Genomic DNA, 12,231 nt, shown 5'->3' with positions numbered 1-12,231 from the left:
GGAGCGGGGCCACATCCGGGCCGAGTGCGGGCGGCCATGTTGGTGGGCGTGGTCAAAGAGGGCGTGGCCAACACAAGGGGGCGTGGTCAAGCCAGGGGGCGTGGCTTATAATGGCGCGCCCCACCACGTGCCGTCCCCGCCCGGAGCCCCGCCGTTCCCGTGAGCCCTCCCCAGGGTTACCCGAGTCCTGTCACTCCGCTCGGTGCCCCTGACCTGACCTACAACACGGGGTCGTGACCACCCCGCCTGTTCCTCCTTATCTGCTCTCGTCCGTAGCCAAAGTCCTCTCCCCTTTCTGCTGACTCGGCCCCGCGGTGCGGAACTGCCTCAGTCCATCACCGCCTTCCTTCCTATCATCATCTCCTTCCCGTCCATCATCTCCTTCCTGCCCGGCTCCGCTCATCCCGCTGTCACCCCCCCGTAGCGATGTGGCTGCTCCTGGTCCTGCTGCAGGTTGCGGTGCTGCCCGCCCGGTCCTGCGGTGAGTCCGGTCCGCCCCGACGCTCCGTGTCCGCGCTCCGACGCGGGGCGCCCGGGGCCGGGCTGTGGGTGGGAGCGCAGCGGTGCCGGGCGGTGGGTTTCCCCTGTTACCTTTATCCCTTTTCCTGCCCCGTGTCCCGTCTCCTCTTGGCTTCTCCCCCGGCTGGGCTGCACTCACTCCTTGTCCCCATCCTCACGGGAACCCGCGGGGACAGAAGCTCCAGCAGAGGCAGCTTTGGCGGTGCGGGCGTTGGGTGCGCGGCTGCTGGGGCTGGCGATGGAGCCGGGGCACGATGTTGATCCCGGGGTCTACGTGGGGCTGCGCCTCGGCAGCGAGCACGACCTGAGGATGGAGCAGAGTTACCTGCAGCGCCTGCAGGACGTCTTCCAGGGGCGCTACGGCCGGTAGGTCACCGGTGTATGACAGCGGGACGGTCCCTGTCCCTTTTGTGGTCCCACTGATGCCAATCCCTGCAGGAGTCTGCATGCAGCCAGCCAGCCATCCCACGGCCATCGGCACAACAACACGTAGGTGATGGGATGGGGATGGGGTGGTCCTCATGCTCCCCAGGTGCTGACCCCACTGCCCGCAGGCATCCCATGCCGGAGACGGGGCGCCTGGCTCTCTACCTGCTGGGGCTGCGTGCCACCTGCCCCCCACCAGACCCTGCTCCCCAGCGCTTCCCAGTGACATGGCTTAAATACTACCTGGAGAAGGACTGGACAGGTGAGGTACCCCACACACAGTGGGCACCCCATGGCTGCTGGCACAGCAGCTCTGCCACCACCAGCTGGCTCTGGTGACAGCAGTGCCCTGTCCCCAGGCTCCCGGCACCACGGCCATCCTCTCACCAGTTACTACCAGTACAGCCTGGGCGTGCTGGCTCTCTGTGTCCACCACAAGCGGGTGCGTGAGGAGGTGATCCAGCGGCTGCTGGTGGCTGAGCAGCACCGGCGCTTCGGGCACGTGAATGGCAACGCTGTGGGTAAGGGTCAGCGAGGAGCAGGAAGGATGCATGGGGTGGGCATGTAGCATCTGGGGTCACACAGCCATCCCTGCAGACACAGAGGCAGTGGCGGCATTGGCCTTTGCCTGCCTGGAGAAAGAGCCACACATCAGGGCTGGGCTGGCAGCAGAGCTGCGGGCGGCTGTGCGCAGGGCCAGGGCGAGGCTGGTGGAGGCGCAGAGCACAGACGGCCTCATTGGGAACACCTTCAGCACTCCCTTGGCCATGCAGGTGAGTGCGGGTATGGAGCAAGCACAGGAGCGTGGGTGGCTGTGGCTGCAGGCGTTGGTGCAGCTCTGAGCCCGAGTCCTGTGCTGAGCACTTCTTTCCACCCCTCCCAGGTCTTCATTGCCACTGACATGTGCAGGACGCAGCCAGCATACGGCCGTGCCATGGCTGCACTGCTGCAGCACCTGGACAGCTTCACCAGCGCTGCCTCCATGGCCCAAGCGCTGCTCGCTCTGAACGGCCGCAGCTACCTGGGCATCAGCTCCATGCAGTGCCAGAAGGAGCTGGGTAGGAGTGGGGGCCATTGGGCACTGGGTGGCCAGCGTGGGGCTGGCACCGATGGCACCATGTGTCCTTGTCACAGACACACTGACACCCATCTTCTTGGAGGCGCTGCCCCCGGGGCCACACAATGTGATGGTGAGGCTGATGGTGGAGTGCCCGGTGCCGGAGTGTCCCCAGCAGCTGCTGTATAACAACCCGGTGTCTGCACCAGCCGGGGCCTCACTTTTGGACCTGCTCAGAGCAGCCCCACCGCAGGGATCCCAAAACTTCACGTGCGTGGTTTTATGGTCAGGGGGCTCTGAGCCTATCCTCTTGCCCCCCTGTCCCCTCCGCTGTGTCCCTGGGACCCCTGGGTCTCTCACCCTGCTCTGCCCCCAGGTTTGAGACCCGGGACACTGTATATGGCCCCTTCCTGACCTCAGTGCAGGGCATGGCTGCGAGGCCAAAGGAGCGGCAGTACTGGCAGCTGCTCAGCGGGCACGGAACCAGCCTGCAGATGGGTGAGTGATGGGGGGACACGGAGATGTGGGGGCACGGGGATGTGTCCCTGACCCTGCAGCCTTGCCACCACCCTGGCTGCTGTGTCTCTCTGCAGGCATTGCTGACTACAGACCGAAGGATGGGAGCACCATCATCCTGCGCCTGAGCAAGTGGTAGTGGGGCTGGTGGTGGGGATGATGGCAATGAAACGTTGCAGCACCGCCGGGTTGTACCGTGATTTCTCTGGGCGCTGGGAGGGGGGTGGGCACATCCACACTCGGGGGTCCTTGTTTTCATCGCTGCTCGGATGGCTGAAAGCCGCCGGGTTGTGGTGTGCTCAGTGCCCCCCTAGAACGAATGCACAACCCACTGGGGCTGCTCGTTCTCCAGGCAGGGCCACCACCACGGGGGGCGTCACGGGGATTTCAGCAGCTCGGGGTACAACTGTCTGCCCCCACCCCGGGAGCTGAGGGTGATGGCATCGGTGGGGGACCATTCTATGACAGCGCTGGGACGCTTCAGTCCCAAATGTGTACGGAGTCCACCCAAACAAAGCCTGCGCTGGGTGCGCAGCTGGCAGCGAGCGCTGCACGGGGCGGGGTCTGATGGCAGCGCCCGGCCTGCGAGCCACGGCGCCCGCCCATGAGTCACCCGGGGACACTGACGCAGCCGCTCCGTCACCGTGAGCCCGTCCCCGCTCCCCCGGTTCTGGCGGGGATGCGCGGCCTCCTCCCATCTCTCCGCGCTGTTTCCATCCCGGCCGCTCCGCTGTCCCGCACCGCCGCTCTCCTGCCCGCACCGCGGTGACGTGCTCCGGCTGCTCCGGCTGCCGGGGAGGGACCCGCCCGCCTTCGCTCCACGCCATCAAACTTCGCTCCTCCGCACCGGCGCTGCTCGCACATGGCACCCCACGGCTGAACCCACCGCTCGCCCGCACCGGCCATGTGCCCGCGGTGTCCCGGTGGCGATGAAGCAGCGATGATGGCCGCCGCTGGGACCCTCCTACCCCGCAGAACCGACCCGGGGCAGCCGGGGGAACGACCACCGCTGCGGCTGGTGCTCACCGTGGCGGCGTGGCTGGGCACCGGCACCGCTCTGGCCGGCCTCAACAAATGGATTTTCGCCTCCCACGGATTCCGCTACCCGCTGCTGCTCTCCTCCTTGCACATGCTGGCGGCCGTGGCGCTGGGTTACCCGCTGGGCTGGGTGCGAGGACCTCCACCTGCCGTCCGGCCCCGGGCACGGATCTACCTGCTGAGCCTCACCTTCTGCGGCAGCGTGGCTCTGGGTAACCTGGGGCTGAGCCTGGTGCCGCTGGACGCAGCTCAGGCCGTGCACGCTACGGCCCCGCTGGCCACCCTGCTGCTGTCGGCGCTGCTGCGGGGCCGCCGGCACCACCCGCTGCAATACGCGGCCATGGGGCCCGTGTGCGCCGGGGCTGCGTGCAGCATCGCCGGGGGGGTCCGCTTCCACCAGCCCGGGGGCTGCGTCCTCCTGGCTGCCACCGTCCTGCGTGCCCTCAAGTCGCTGCAGCAGAGTAAGTGCCGCCTGGCTGCCCTCGGGGTGTCCTGGGGATGCTGCAATAGGGATGTGCCGACACTCGTGGCACCACAACCATCGTGGTGCTCTGGGCCCCGGGGACACTCTTGGTGTCACCGCTGCTCCCTCTAGCTTTGGGGACATCCCTGTCCCAGTAGCACCTCATAGTCCTGCTGTCACCCCTTGGCCCCAGTAGCACCCCTACCCACCCCATGTCCTGTTCTGCCCCTTCCCCAGTGTCACCCCTGTCCCTGCTGTCACCTCGGTGCTGCCTTGTTCCCTTGCCTTCAGGTCTGTGCTCTCTCCTAGTCCCATCTCTACTCCATCCCTCTTCCATCCCAATCCCAACCCCCATCCCCTTATCCCCATCCCCTGCATGTCTCCATGTGGAGCCGCACTGTCCCCACTCAGGGCCCCTGGCCATGGCCAGAGCAGCAGAGCCACCCGGGCCACGATGTCCTTGGCAGGCGTTGGGGAGGAGCACCCTGACCACACTGTTTTTTTGGAGGGTTGGGAGCATTTCCTCCACCCATGACTCACATGGGCATCACTGCTCTGGCCACAGCCCGTGACTCACAGGGCATAGGGGTGGAGATGAGATGGGGTTTGGGAGGGGAATAGGGGCGAGGATGGAGGTGGGATGACTTTGGGATTAGGATGGGGATGGAGACAGGGTGGAATAGCCTGGGTACTGATGTGTCACTCCGGCCCCATTGTGGGCACTGTGGTTGAGATGAGAGCTGAGCACCTGCCACCCCGGGACTCACTCACCCCCAGTGCCACGCGATGCCGGGTTGGGCTGAGGGCACCCCCCTCTCCTAGTGCTCTTTGTGTTGTTGTACCCCAGCAGGGGCTCTGTCTAACTGTCCCCTTTCCCCCCCCCAGGCCTGCTGCTGCAGGAGGGCCGCCTGGACGCCGTGTCCCTGCTGTGCCTCACCGCCCTGCCCAGCTTCTGCCTGCTCTTCGGTGCAGCCGTGGCGCTGGAGGTGGCCCCGGCGTGGCAGGGCGTGCTGCGCTACGACGGCTCGTTGTGGGGCTGCGTGCTGCTCAGCTGCCTGGGCTCCGTCCTCTACAACCTGGCCAGCTTCTGTGTCCTGTCCCTCACGTCCGCCCTCACCATCCACCTCCTGGGCAACATCACGGTGGTGGGCAACCTCCTGCTCTCCCGTCTGCTCTTCGGCAGCAGCCTGAGTGCGCTCAGCTACCTGGGCATCGCGCTGACACTGGCCGGGATGTTCATGTACCAGCAGCCACAGCTGATTGCCCGGCGCTGGGCGCTGTGGATGCGGCACCGATCCTCACGGCACCAGTAGGGGGTGGAGGCGCTGGGACTCGAGTGTGGCACGTCTGGGTGTGCTGCTGAGCGTGGCACTGTGCATCACGGGAGTGTGCACAGCTCTGTGTGAGCTGGTGTGCAAGGCTGTGTTTGCACATATGAGTGCTGGTGTGCTTGGCACCGAGAGCACAGAACTGCGCTGATGTGCAGAGCTCTGCATGCACCAGTGTGCGTGGCACACGTGTGCTGGGGTGCATGTGTGTCCTTGGCACTGTGTGCACAAAACTGGGTTGATTTGCACTGCTGTGCATGGCACAGTGTGCATACATACGTGCTGGGGTGCACAGCACTGTGTGCGTGTGCAGGTGTGCAGGGCAGTGTGTCCATGTGTGAGTGCTGGTGTGTGAGGCCATGAGCATGTGTGTGCTGCTGTGCATGGCACTGCATACACGTGTGCTGGTGTGTGTGGCAATGTGCACACGTGTGTGTTGGTGTGCACAGCCCCTCTGTGCACGTGTGCTGGGGTGTGTGGCATAATATGCCCACAAGTATGCTGGTGTGCACAGCTCTGTGTCCTCGTGTGGGTGCTGGTGTGCATAGCAATGTATGCACATGCATGTTTGGTGTGCACACTGTGCATGCACATATGTTGGCCACGTGCACATGCGTGTGCTGGTGCACGTGTGTCGGTATGTGCATGTTCTGGATGTGCAACTGTTTGTGTGCACAGCTCTGTGTGTGGGGTACATGTGTGCTGGTGTGCACAGGCTCTGCAGGTGTGAGTGTATCTCTGCACATGGCAGTGTGTGCAAAGAGCGTGTGAGTGTTGGTGTGTGAAGGTTCCAGGTGTGCAAGTCGGTCTCATACATGTGGGCACGTGCTGCTGGGCAGTCTGTGTGGAGTATGTGTGCAGATGTGTGCTGGTGTGCACAGACTGTGTGTGCCAGTGGTGCTCCATGCACAGTTTCATGCATGAGAGCAGGAGCCTGTCAGTGTGTGCACAAGTGTGTGTGCAGATCCTTACAGGTGGGGGTGCATGCACATGCAGCTGCACACAGGCTCCATGTGTGCACAGATTTGGTGTGTGCAAGAGCATGGTGTGTGTGTGTGTGTGCACATGTGCATATCACTATTGAGCTCTGCGGGATGGAGTGAGCCTGGTGCATGTGTGGGAGGTGTGTGCACAGCTTGTTCCCCCATGGGACAGAGGGCGTTGGAGCCTTGGGGTGCTGTGTGCCATTACAATGCTGCTGTCACCGTGTGTCACCGTGCTGCTGCTGGTGATGGCATGTTGGACATGGATGCACACCCGTGTGTGCTCCCCAGCAGGTACAGTGGCACCGGGACAGCTCTGAAATAAAGCTCTATTTTTGTCATACTCCATCCTTGGCTGCCATGACCTCGCACCCAGACCGGCTGAACCCTCACTCCCAGTTGGGGCTGTGACAAGGGATTTCAGCCTGAGCCACCTCGCATGTGCCTCCAGCCTCAATGCTGTCCTTCTTCCACCCGTTGGGATGGTGAGTCCTGAGGCTGTTTGCAGTAACACCCTTGGAAAAGCACCTTCCCAGCAAGGCCACCACGGTGCCACAGCGCCACTGCCACTGGTGCCAGCTTCCCCAGGGCACCCAGGGCTGGAGTGGTGCCCATCCTACAGAGAGCCCAAAGGGCACTGAGCTATCAGAACCAGCTTGTGCCCTTGCCAAGGGCTCGGCAGCTGCAAGCTGTGCCTGTCCCTCTGCCTGTTTGTTTTTAGGGCTCAGATTTCAGAGGCTTTTCCATAGCAGGAAGGACGAGATGGCGTTTTGGGTTTCCTTCTGAAGGGCAAAGCACGCTGCAGACACCAGGAAAAGCCCCCAGCACAGCCTGGCACCCACACTGTCCCCTGCCATGGGCTGGAGGAGCAGGACTTGGGCCAGGATCCCACTGCACCATGACTTTGCCTGGTTTGCCCTCTTTTTAACACGTTGTAGTGCTGGTGGTTGTCCCCTCTCTGAGCATTTCAGGCCATGACCTCAGCCCAGTGCCATTCCTGATGCTGGGGCGTCCCAAAGGGCCGCAAGCATGGGGCAGCTCCCGGCTCCATCCCTGCAGAAGGCAGTGAGCTGCCATGCCCCCAGCCCTCTGACACCCCCAAGGCTCTTGTGTCTCCAGTGTGGGGACTTTACCATCTCTTCCAGCCCCTCCTAATGGTGCACTATTGAAATGTTCTGTACAGGGATTAGCTGCTGCCCCAGGGTAAGGCTGTGCTGTACAGATGGGAGGCAGCAAGGACCAAGTCTGGCTGAGTAAATGCTGTCCCTCTGTCACATGCCAGGTGATGCTCCTGAAGCAGGGGATGCACTGCTGCATCCAGGCTAAAGGAATCCAGCAGGGGAGGAAGAGAGGTCAGGCAGCAAGGAGCAGGATGTCTCTCCCAGCAGGGCAGCCTGTGCTCTTCCTGGCCTCTCCCAGCTGCAGCAAAAGAACAGACTTTGCTCTGCTGTGTCAGGACCCAGAGTCATATCCCAGTAAGGGAAAACAAACCTTGGTGCTGTTCTAAACACCCTGAGTCACAGATAGATTCTGCCCTGTTTTATAAGCAGTTTGTGCTGAAATGAAACAACACCAGCATGTAATGAGAGGCTTCAGCATTGCTGATGAGACCACCATGGCATGAACAGTGCTGTCTGGCCTTACTAACAGCATGCCCCCAGCCTCTGCTCACAGCCCAGTCCCTCCACCTGCAGCTGCAAAGACTCCAACCGCTGTCAAACAACGAGAGTTTATTTCAGAGCTCTGCTGCAGCTCCTCCTTCTGCTTCCCCAGCTGGGCCATACTCAGTACATCACCATCCTCGATTCCCTTTCATAAATATCAGGTATCATCCCAAAGGGCGAATGGACCATGTGGACGGTGTTGATGCCGAACAGCAAATACTCGTAGTGGATGAGCTGCCGCCAGAAGCCGTTGTTGGGTCGGATGATGGGCCGGCACGACCGGACCCAGTCGTGGGCGCTGACCAGTGACATGGCGTGGTGCTTCATCAGGTAGGCTATGCAGAGGGTGGCCGACCTGCTCACGCCAGCTGCGCAGTGCAGCAGCGTGCGGCCCCCGCGTTCACCCACATTGCGGATCAAGTCGGCAACAGAGTTGAAACAGGCGGAGATGCGGGCAGAGGGGGTGTCAGCCACCGGGACGCGGAAGTACTCAATGCCGGGGTGCAGCATGTTGGCCAGCTCATGGGAGACGTTGATAACGGTGGTGATGCGGTTGGCAATCAGGAGCTGAGCGTTGCCTGCAGCCACGCCATCGCTGAGGAAGAGGCAGGGGGTGATGCGGGACAGCCTGTGCCTGTGGAGGTGCAGTGAGGCTGTCATAGCCCGTGCCTTCGTCCTGCAACAGCGGTGGCTGCTGCTGTTCCTCCTTCTTCCCTAGAAAACAAACAGCATTGAGTGTAAGTATAAAGAAGGTCACACACAGAGCGTGGGCTGAAGGGGACCTTGAAGATCATCTAGATGCAACCCCCCTGCAATGGGCTGGTTACCAGCTTCTAGATTACGCCATCCAACCTGGCCTTGAATGCCTCCAGGAATGAAGCATCCACAACTTCTCTGGGCAGCCTGTTCCATCATGGACAGTTCCTGCCCTCACCCTTAGGCATGACCAACCCCCATGGATGCTTCTCACTGCCACCATTAATGAGGTTTTGCCTAATTTTTGAGCCTAACCCCTAATATGGCTCACAGTGGGAACACTACCGTGAGTACACGGAGCAGGACTAGCCTGAGCCGGGGCATGGCCAGCCCTGTCTCCAATGTCCTGTGTTCTCTGTCACCTGCCAGCCCCACACTGCAGTGGCTGGGCCGTATTCCCCCACTCCACTGATTTCCATGGTAGCGCTGCATGCACAATGGGGGGCGTGGGGCCATGGAGGAGCCGGGCGGTGTGAGGCCCCGTGTCACCTTCTTCCCACCGCCCGAGAGTAGGGATCCCACCAAAGCCTGGTGAGGGGCTGAGAGACCCCTCATACCTGGGGGGTGATAGGACTCCTCACACTAGTATGGGGCTGTGGGACCCCCTCAAAACTGTTGGGGGCTGTGGGGCTCTTTCATGCCATTGTGGGATTGGTGGGACCCCTTCACACTGGTTGGGATTGGTGGGACCCTTCACACCAATATGGGGATGGGGGGACTGCCTCATACTGTTCTAGAGGTGGTGGGATCTCCTCATATAGTCTGGGGGCTTGGAACATGCTGATCTGAGGCTCTGGAACCCCTCACACCAGCATGGGGATAGTGGAACCCTTCACATCATTATGTGGATGGTGGGACCCCTCCCACTGGTTGGGATCCATGAGAACCCTCACACCACATCAGAGATGGTGGGACCCCTTATACAGCCACGCCAGGTCCCCATGCACCCCAAAAGAGGCATTGCTCACACCCCACTCTGTGTGACATGATCTCCTGTTGCTCAATGCAGCTGTGTGGACTTGGACATCAGGCTGGGTGACCGTGAACTCAACAACTCCCTGTCCCAATCATCCAGCCGCTCCAGCCAGAATACCCTGATGCTCCTGGAGAAGAAGGTGATAACCTCCCTCCCCTGGGCTGCCATCCTGCCAGCATAGGGGAGGGTTTGCTCCACTCTCTGCTGTGTTTTGGAAAAAAGGAGGTGGTTCCTCATTCCTTGGCAGCAAGAGCTATAGATGATGAGAGGCTGAAGAATGTCTTGTGCAAACTCTTTGCTTCCAGTTCCTCAGAAGCCTGAAATCATCGCTTCAGTCCTTAAACCTTCAGCCTGCCAGGTCCAAATGCAGATGTCAGGGACTTTACTCTGCTTTGGGGCTCTACACAGCAGAGAAGGAAACAAATGCTGGAGTGGTCAGACCTAATCTGCCCTTAGTTGTCATTCCTAAAATAGCCCTGTGATGAGACATGGGCAACACGTTGACACCTGTCCTCCCAGGAATGGGAATGAGCCAAAGGTTTTGCAACATCTCATCTCGATTGCCCCTTTAGGGCCTAGCATATTTAGCACTGCAGTAATGAGTGTGAGCCACGGCAGGTGAGACGCCCTCTCCTGCAGGAAGCAGGGATGCCAGGTGGAGTCTGCAGTTATGATTGAGGGTGTCATCAGGCACAGCTGGACACTGGTGTGTAGAGGAGTCCCCTTCTGCAGCCTCAAAGGAAGGGGCTGAGATATCTTCACCATTCCCTCATTCCTGAACCAGAGCTGATGGTCACCTGTGTGCTTTGTGCACAGCAGAACACAAAGTGTTGTGGGTTTCAAGGAGCTGGGGCAGCTGAGAGTGAATCAGCACGAGTTTAATCAGCAAAACCAGTGCTGCTTTGGTACTCAGGCTGCTCCCACAGTGGAAATGAGGCAACGAAGGACACGGTTAGCAAGCATGGTGGGTTGGCATTGGACTTGGTGATCTTGGAGGTCGTTTTCGACCATAATCACCCTATGATTCTATGGTTTCAGTGTTTGGCTGAGTGATACTTACAGATTTTGAAGCTTCTTTGCTTTGAGGTTGCCTTCATGGCAGGGAGGGACCTGGCAGGGCGCCTTCTTTCACAGAGACAAGCATCACTTCAGAGATCTTTATCTTGAAGTTAGGATAGCAGGTATAAGGTCTTACATTTGCTTTCTTAAAGATAAAGCACATGGAAGAGGACAAGAAGAAGATTGAACGTCACCACCAAAAGCTGATGCAGCAATTTGTGCAAGAACAAGAGATAAAAATAGAACGGTTTAAGAAAGCAGCCGAAAGGTTTGAGAAATCCCTGGAGGTGATCAGCCGCAGAGGTGGAAAGTCGTCTGCCCCTGCTGCTGCCGGCCAGGCTGCGAGCACAGGGACTCAGCACAACGCTGCTGAGTGAGAAGGGATTGGGAAGAACATCTAGAGAGCTCCTCCTGCAGGCTGTGCTGCACTGAAAGCTGCGTTTTCCATCTACGTGCTTGGATTTTCAGCTCATCCTTCCTGAAAGCCAGCCTGCTATAACAATAAACAACACCGTCCCTTGCTGTCGGGTGTTCCTCCTTTTATATACATGAAGCTGATGTGGTGTGGGGGCACTGTCTGGGTAGCAGCGCAGGTGTAAAGGGGAAAAAAACCCTTCCAAAGGATTGCTTTCCTCTGAGGCAATAGAAAAGTAATGTAAAGCCAATAGAAGATATTTTGGGGCTTGTGTCTTTCCTTTTTGGAAAGGATGCAAAACGTGTGTCATGGCTGCTTGGATCAGAGAGTCCGAGGGTGTAAATGGATCCTTCACTGGGAAAAGGATTGGTAACTTAAGGCACACACAGGACAGACAGTAAATTGCTTCTTTCATGCTGGCATTGGAGATGGGCTGGTGTTTGCCTACATCAACTGGATGGAGTGGATCTAAGAAGTGTGCTGAAAAACAAGGAAGTGGCAACAAGCAAGTAATGCAGCACAGCTTTGGAGGAGCCTGGAGGTTGTTAGACTGGGGTGGCTTGCACTGGGTCTTCCTTGTTGGAAAACACTGGGAGAAATTGTCATTTTGTGAGCTTCTGAGTTTGATCTAGACACATGTGTGATCAAATAGTGCTTGTGTTGCATCCTTTGGCACGCTGGGTCTGGCTGATTCCCAGACCTGGTTGTGCAGAGTTTGCTGCAAGGGTTTCTGCTCATCAGAGCCTGGGAGACGCTGATCAAAATCACATGCTCTGATCTCAATGCCCTGACACCTCCATGCAGTTCTGCTGCCTGCATCCAACAGCAGAGGGTGCTGGTGGCTGAGGCTGGAGCCAAGGGCAGGATACATTCCAACATCAGCCAGCATTGACACCCAGCCCAGGACCCAGCTCCCACCTGTAACAGCGAGCAGACAGCATCTGGCCGGAGCTGTGTGTACAATTAATCCCTTCCTTCACCAAACAGGCTGCAGGGACACAAGGACCCGGGGCACCCTTTGCTTTCTATGG

At 59.6% G+C, this 12,231-nt stretch overlaps 3 protein-coding genes across 4 annotated transcripts; 2 read left to right on the top strand and 1 right to left on the bottom strand.

The window, feature by feature from the left end:
- The first annotated feature begins 136 nt into the window (after window positions 1–136).
- Window positions 137–2,701, top strand: TCN2 (transcobalamin 2). Its single transcript, XM_015878332.2, has 10 exons — window positions 137–481; window positions 696–885; window positions 958–1,008; window positions 1,074–1,207; window positions 1,305–1,466; window positions 1,543–1,718; window positions 1,829–2,003; window positions 2,080–2,272; window positions 2,379–2,500; window positions 2,596–2,701. The coding sequence occupies exons 1-10, from the start codon at window positions 427–429 to the stop codon at window positions 2,655–2,657; spliced, it is 1,320 nt and encodes a 439-aa protein (XP_015733818.1). The 5' UTR covers window positions 137–426; the 3' UTR covers window positions 2,658–2,701.
- Window positions 2,702–2,796: 95 nt separating this feature from the next.
- On the top strand, window positions 2,797–6,678 carry SLC35E4 (solute carrier family 35 member E4). The gene is made up of 2 exons (XM_015878334.2): window positions 2,797–4,017; window positions 4,905–6,678. The coding sequence occupies exons 1-2, from the start codon at window positions 3,423–3,425 to the stop codon at window positions 5,330–5,332; spliced, it is 1,023 nt and encodes a 340-aa protein (XP_015733820.1). The 5' UTR covers window positions 2,797–3,422; the 3' UTR covers window positions 5,333–6,678.
- A 1,361-nt stretch (window positions 6,679–8,039) lies between these two features.
- On the bottom strand, window positions 8,040–12,224 carry DUSP18 (dual specificity phosphatase 18). Of its 2 annotated transcripts, none has more exons than XM_015878335.2 (2): window positions 9,113–9,174; window positions 8,040–8,708 (listed from the first exon to the last, which is right to left on the bottom strand). In XM_015878335.2, the coding sequence occupies exons 1-2, from the start codon at window positions 9,167–9,169 to the stop codon at window positions 8,115–8,117; spliced, it is 651 nt and encodes a 216-aa protein (XP_015733821.1). In that variant the 5' UTR covers window positions 9,170–9,174; the 3' UTR covers window positions 8,040–8,114. The 2 variants fall into 2 exon arrangements, with proteins under 2 accessions (XP_015733821.1, XP_015733825.1); XM_015878339.2 differs by lacking the exon at window positions 9,113–9,174 and adding an exon at window positions 12,119–12,224 and having other exon boundaries at window positions 8,042–8,708.
- Window positions 12,225–12,231: the final 7 nt, after the last annotated feature.

This window comes from Coturnix japonica, chromosome 15 (genome assembly GCF_001577835.2).
Source record: "Coturnix japonica isolate 7356 chromosome 15, Coturnix japonica 2.1, whole genome shotgun sequence".
Taxonomy (NCBI): Eukaryota; Metazoa; Chordata; class Aves; order Galliformes; family Phasianidae; genus Coturnix; species Coturnix japonica.
This window is presented reverse-complemented; position numbering and strand designations above follow the sequence as displayed.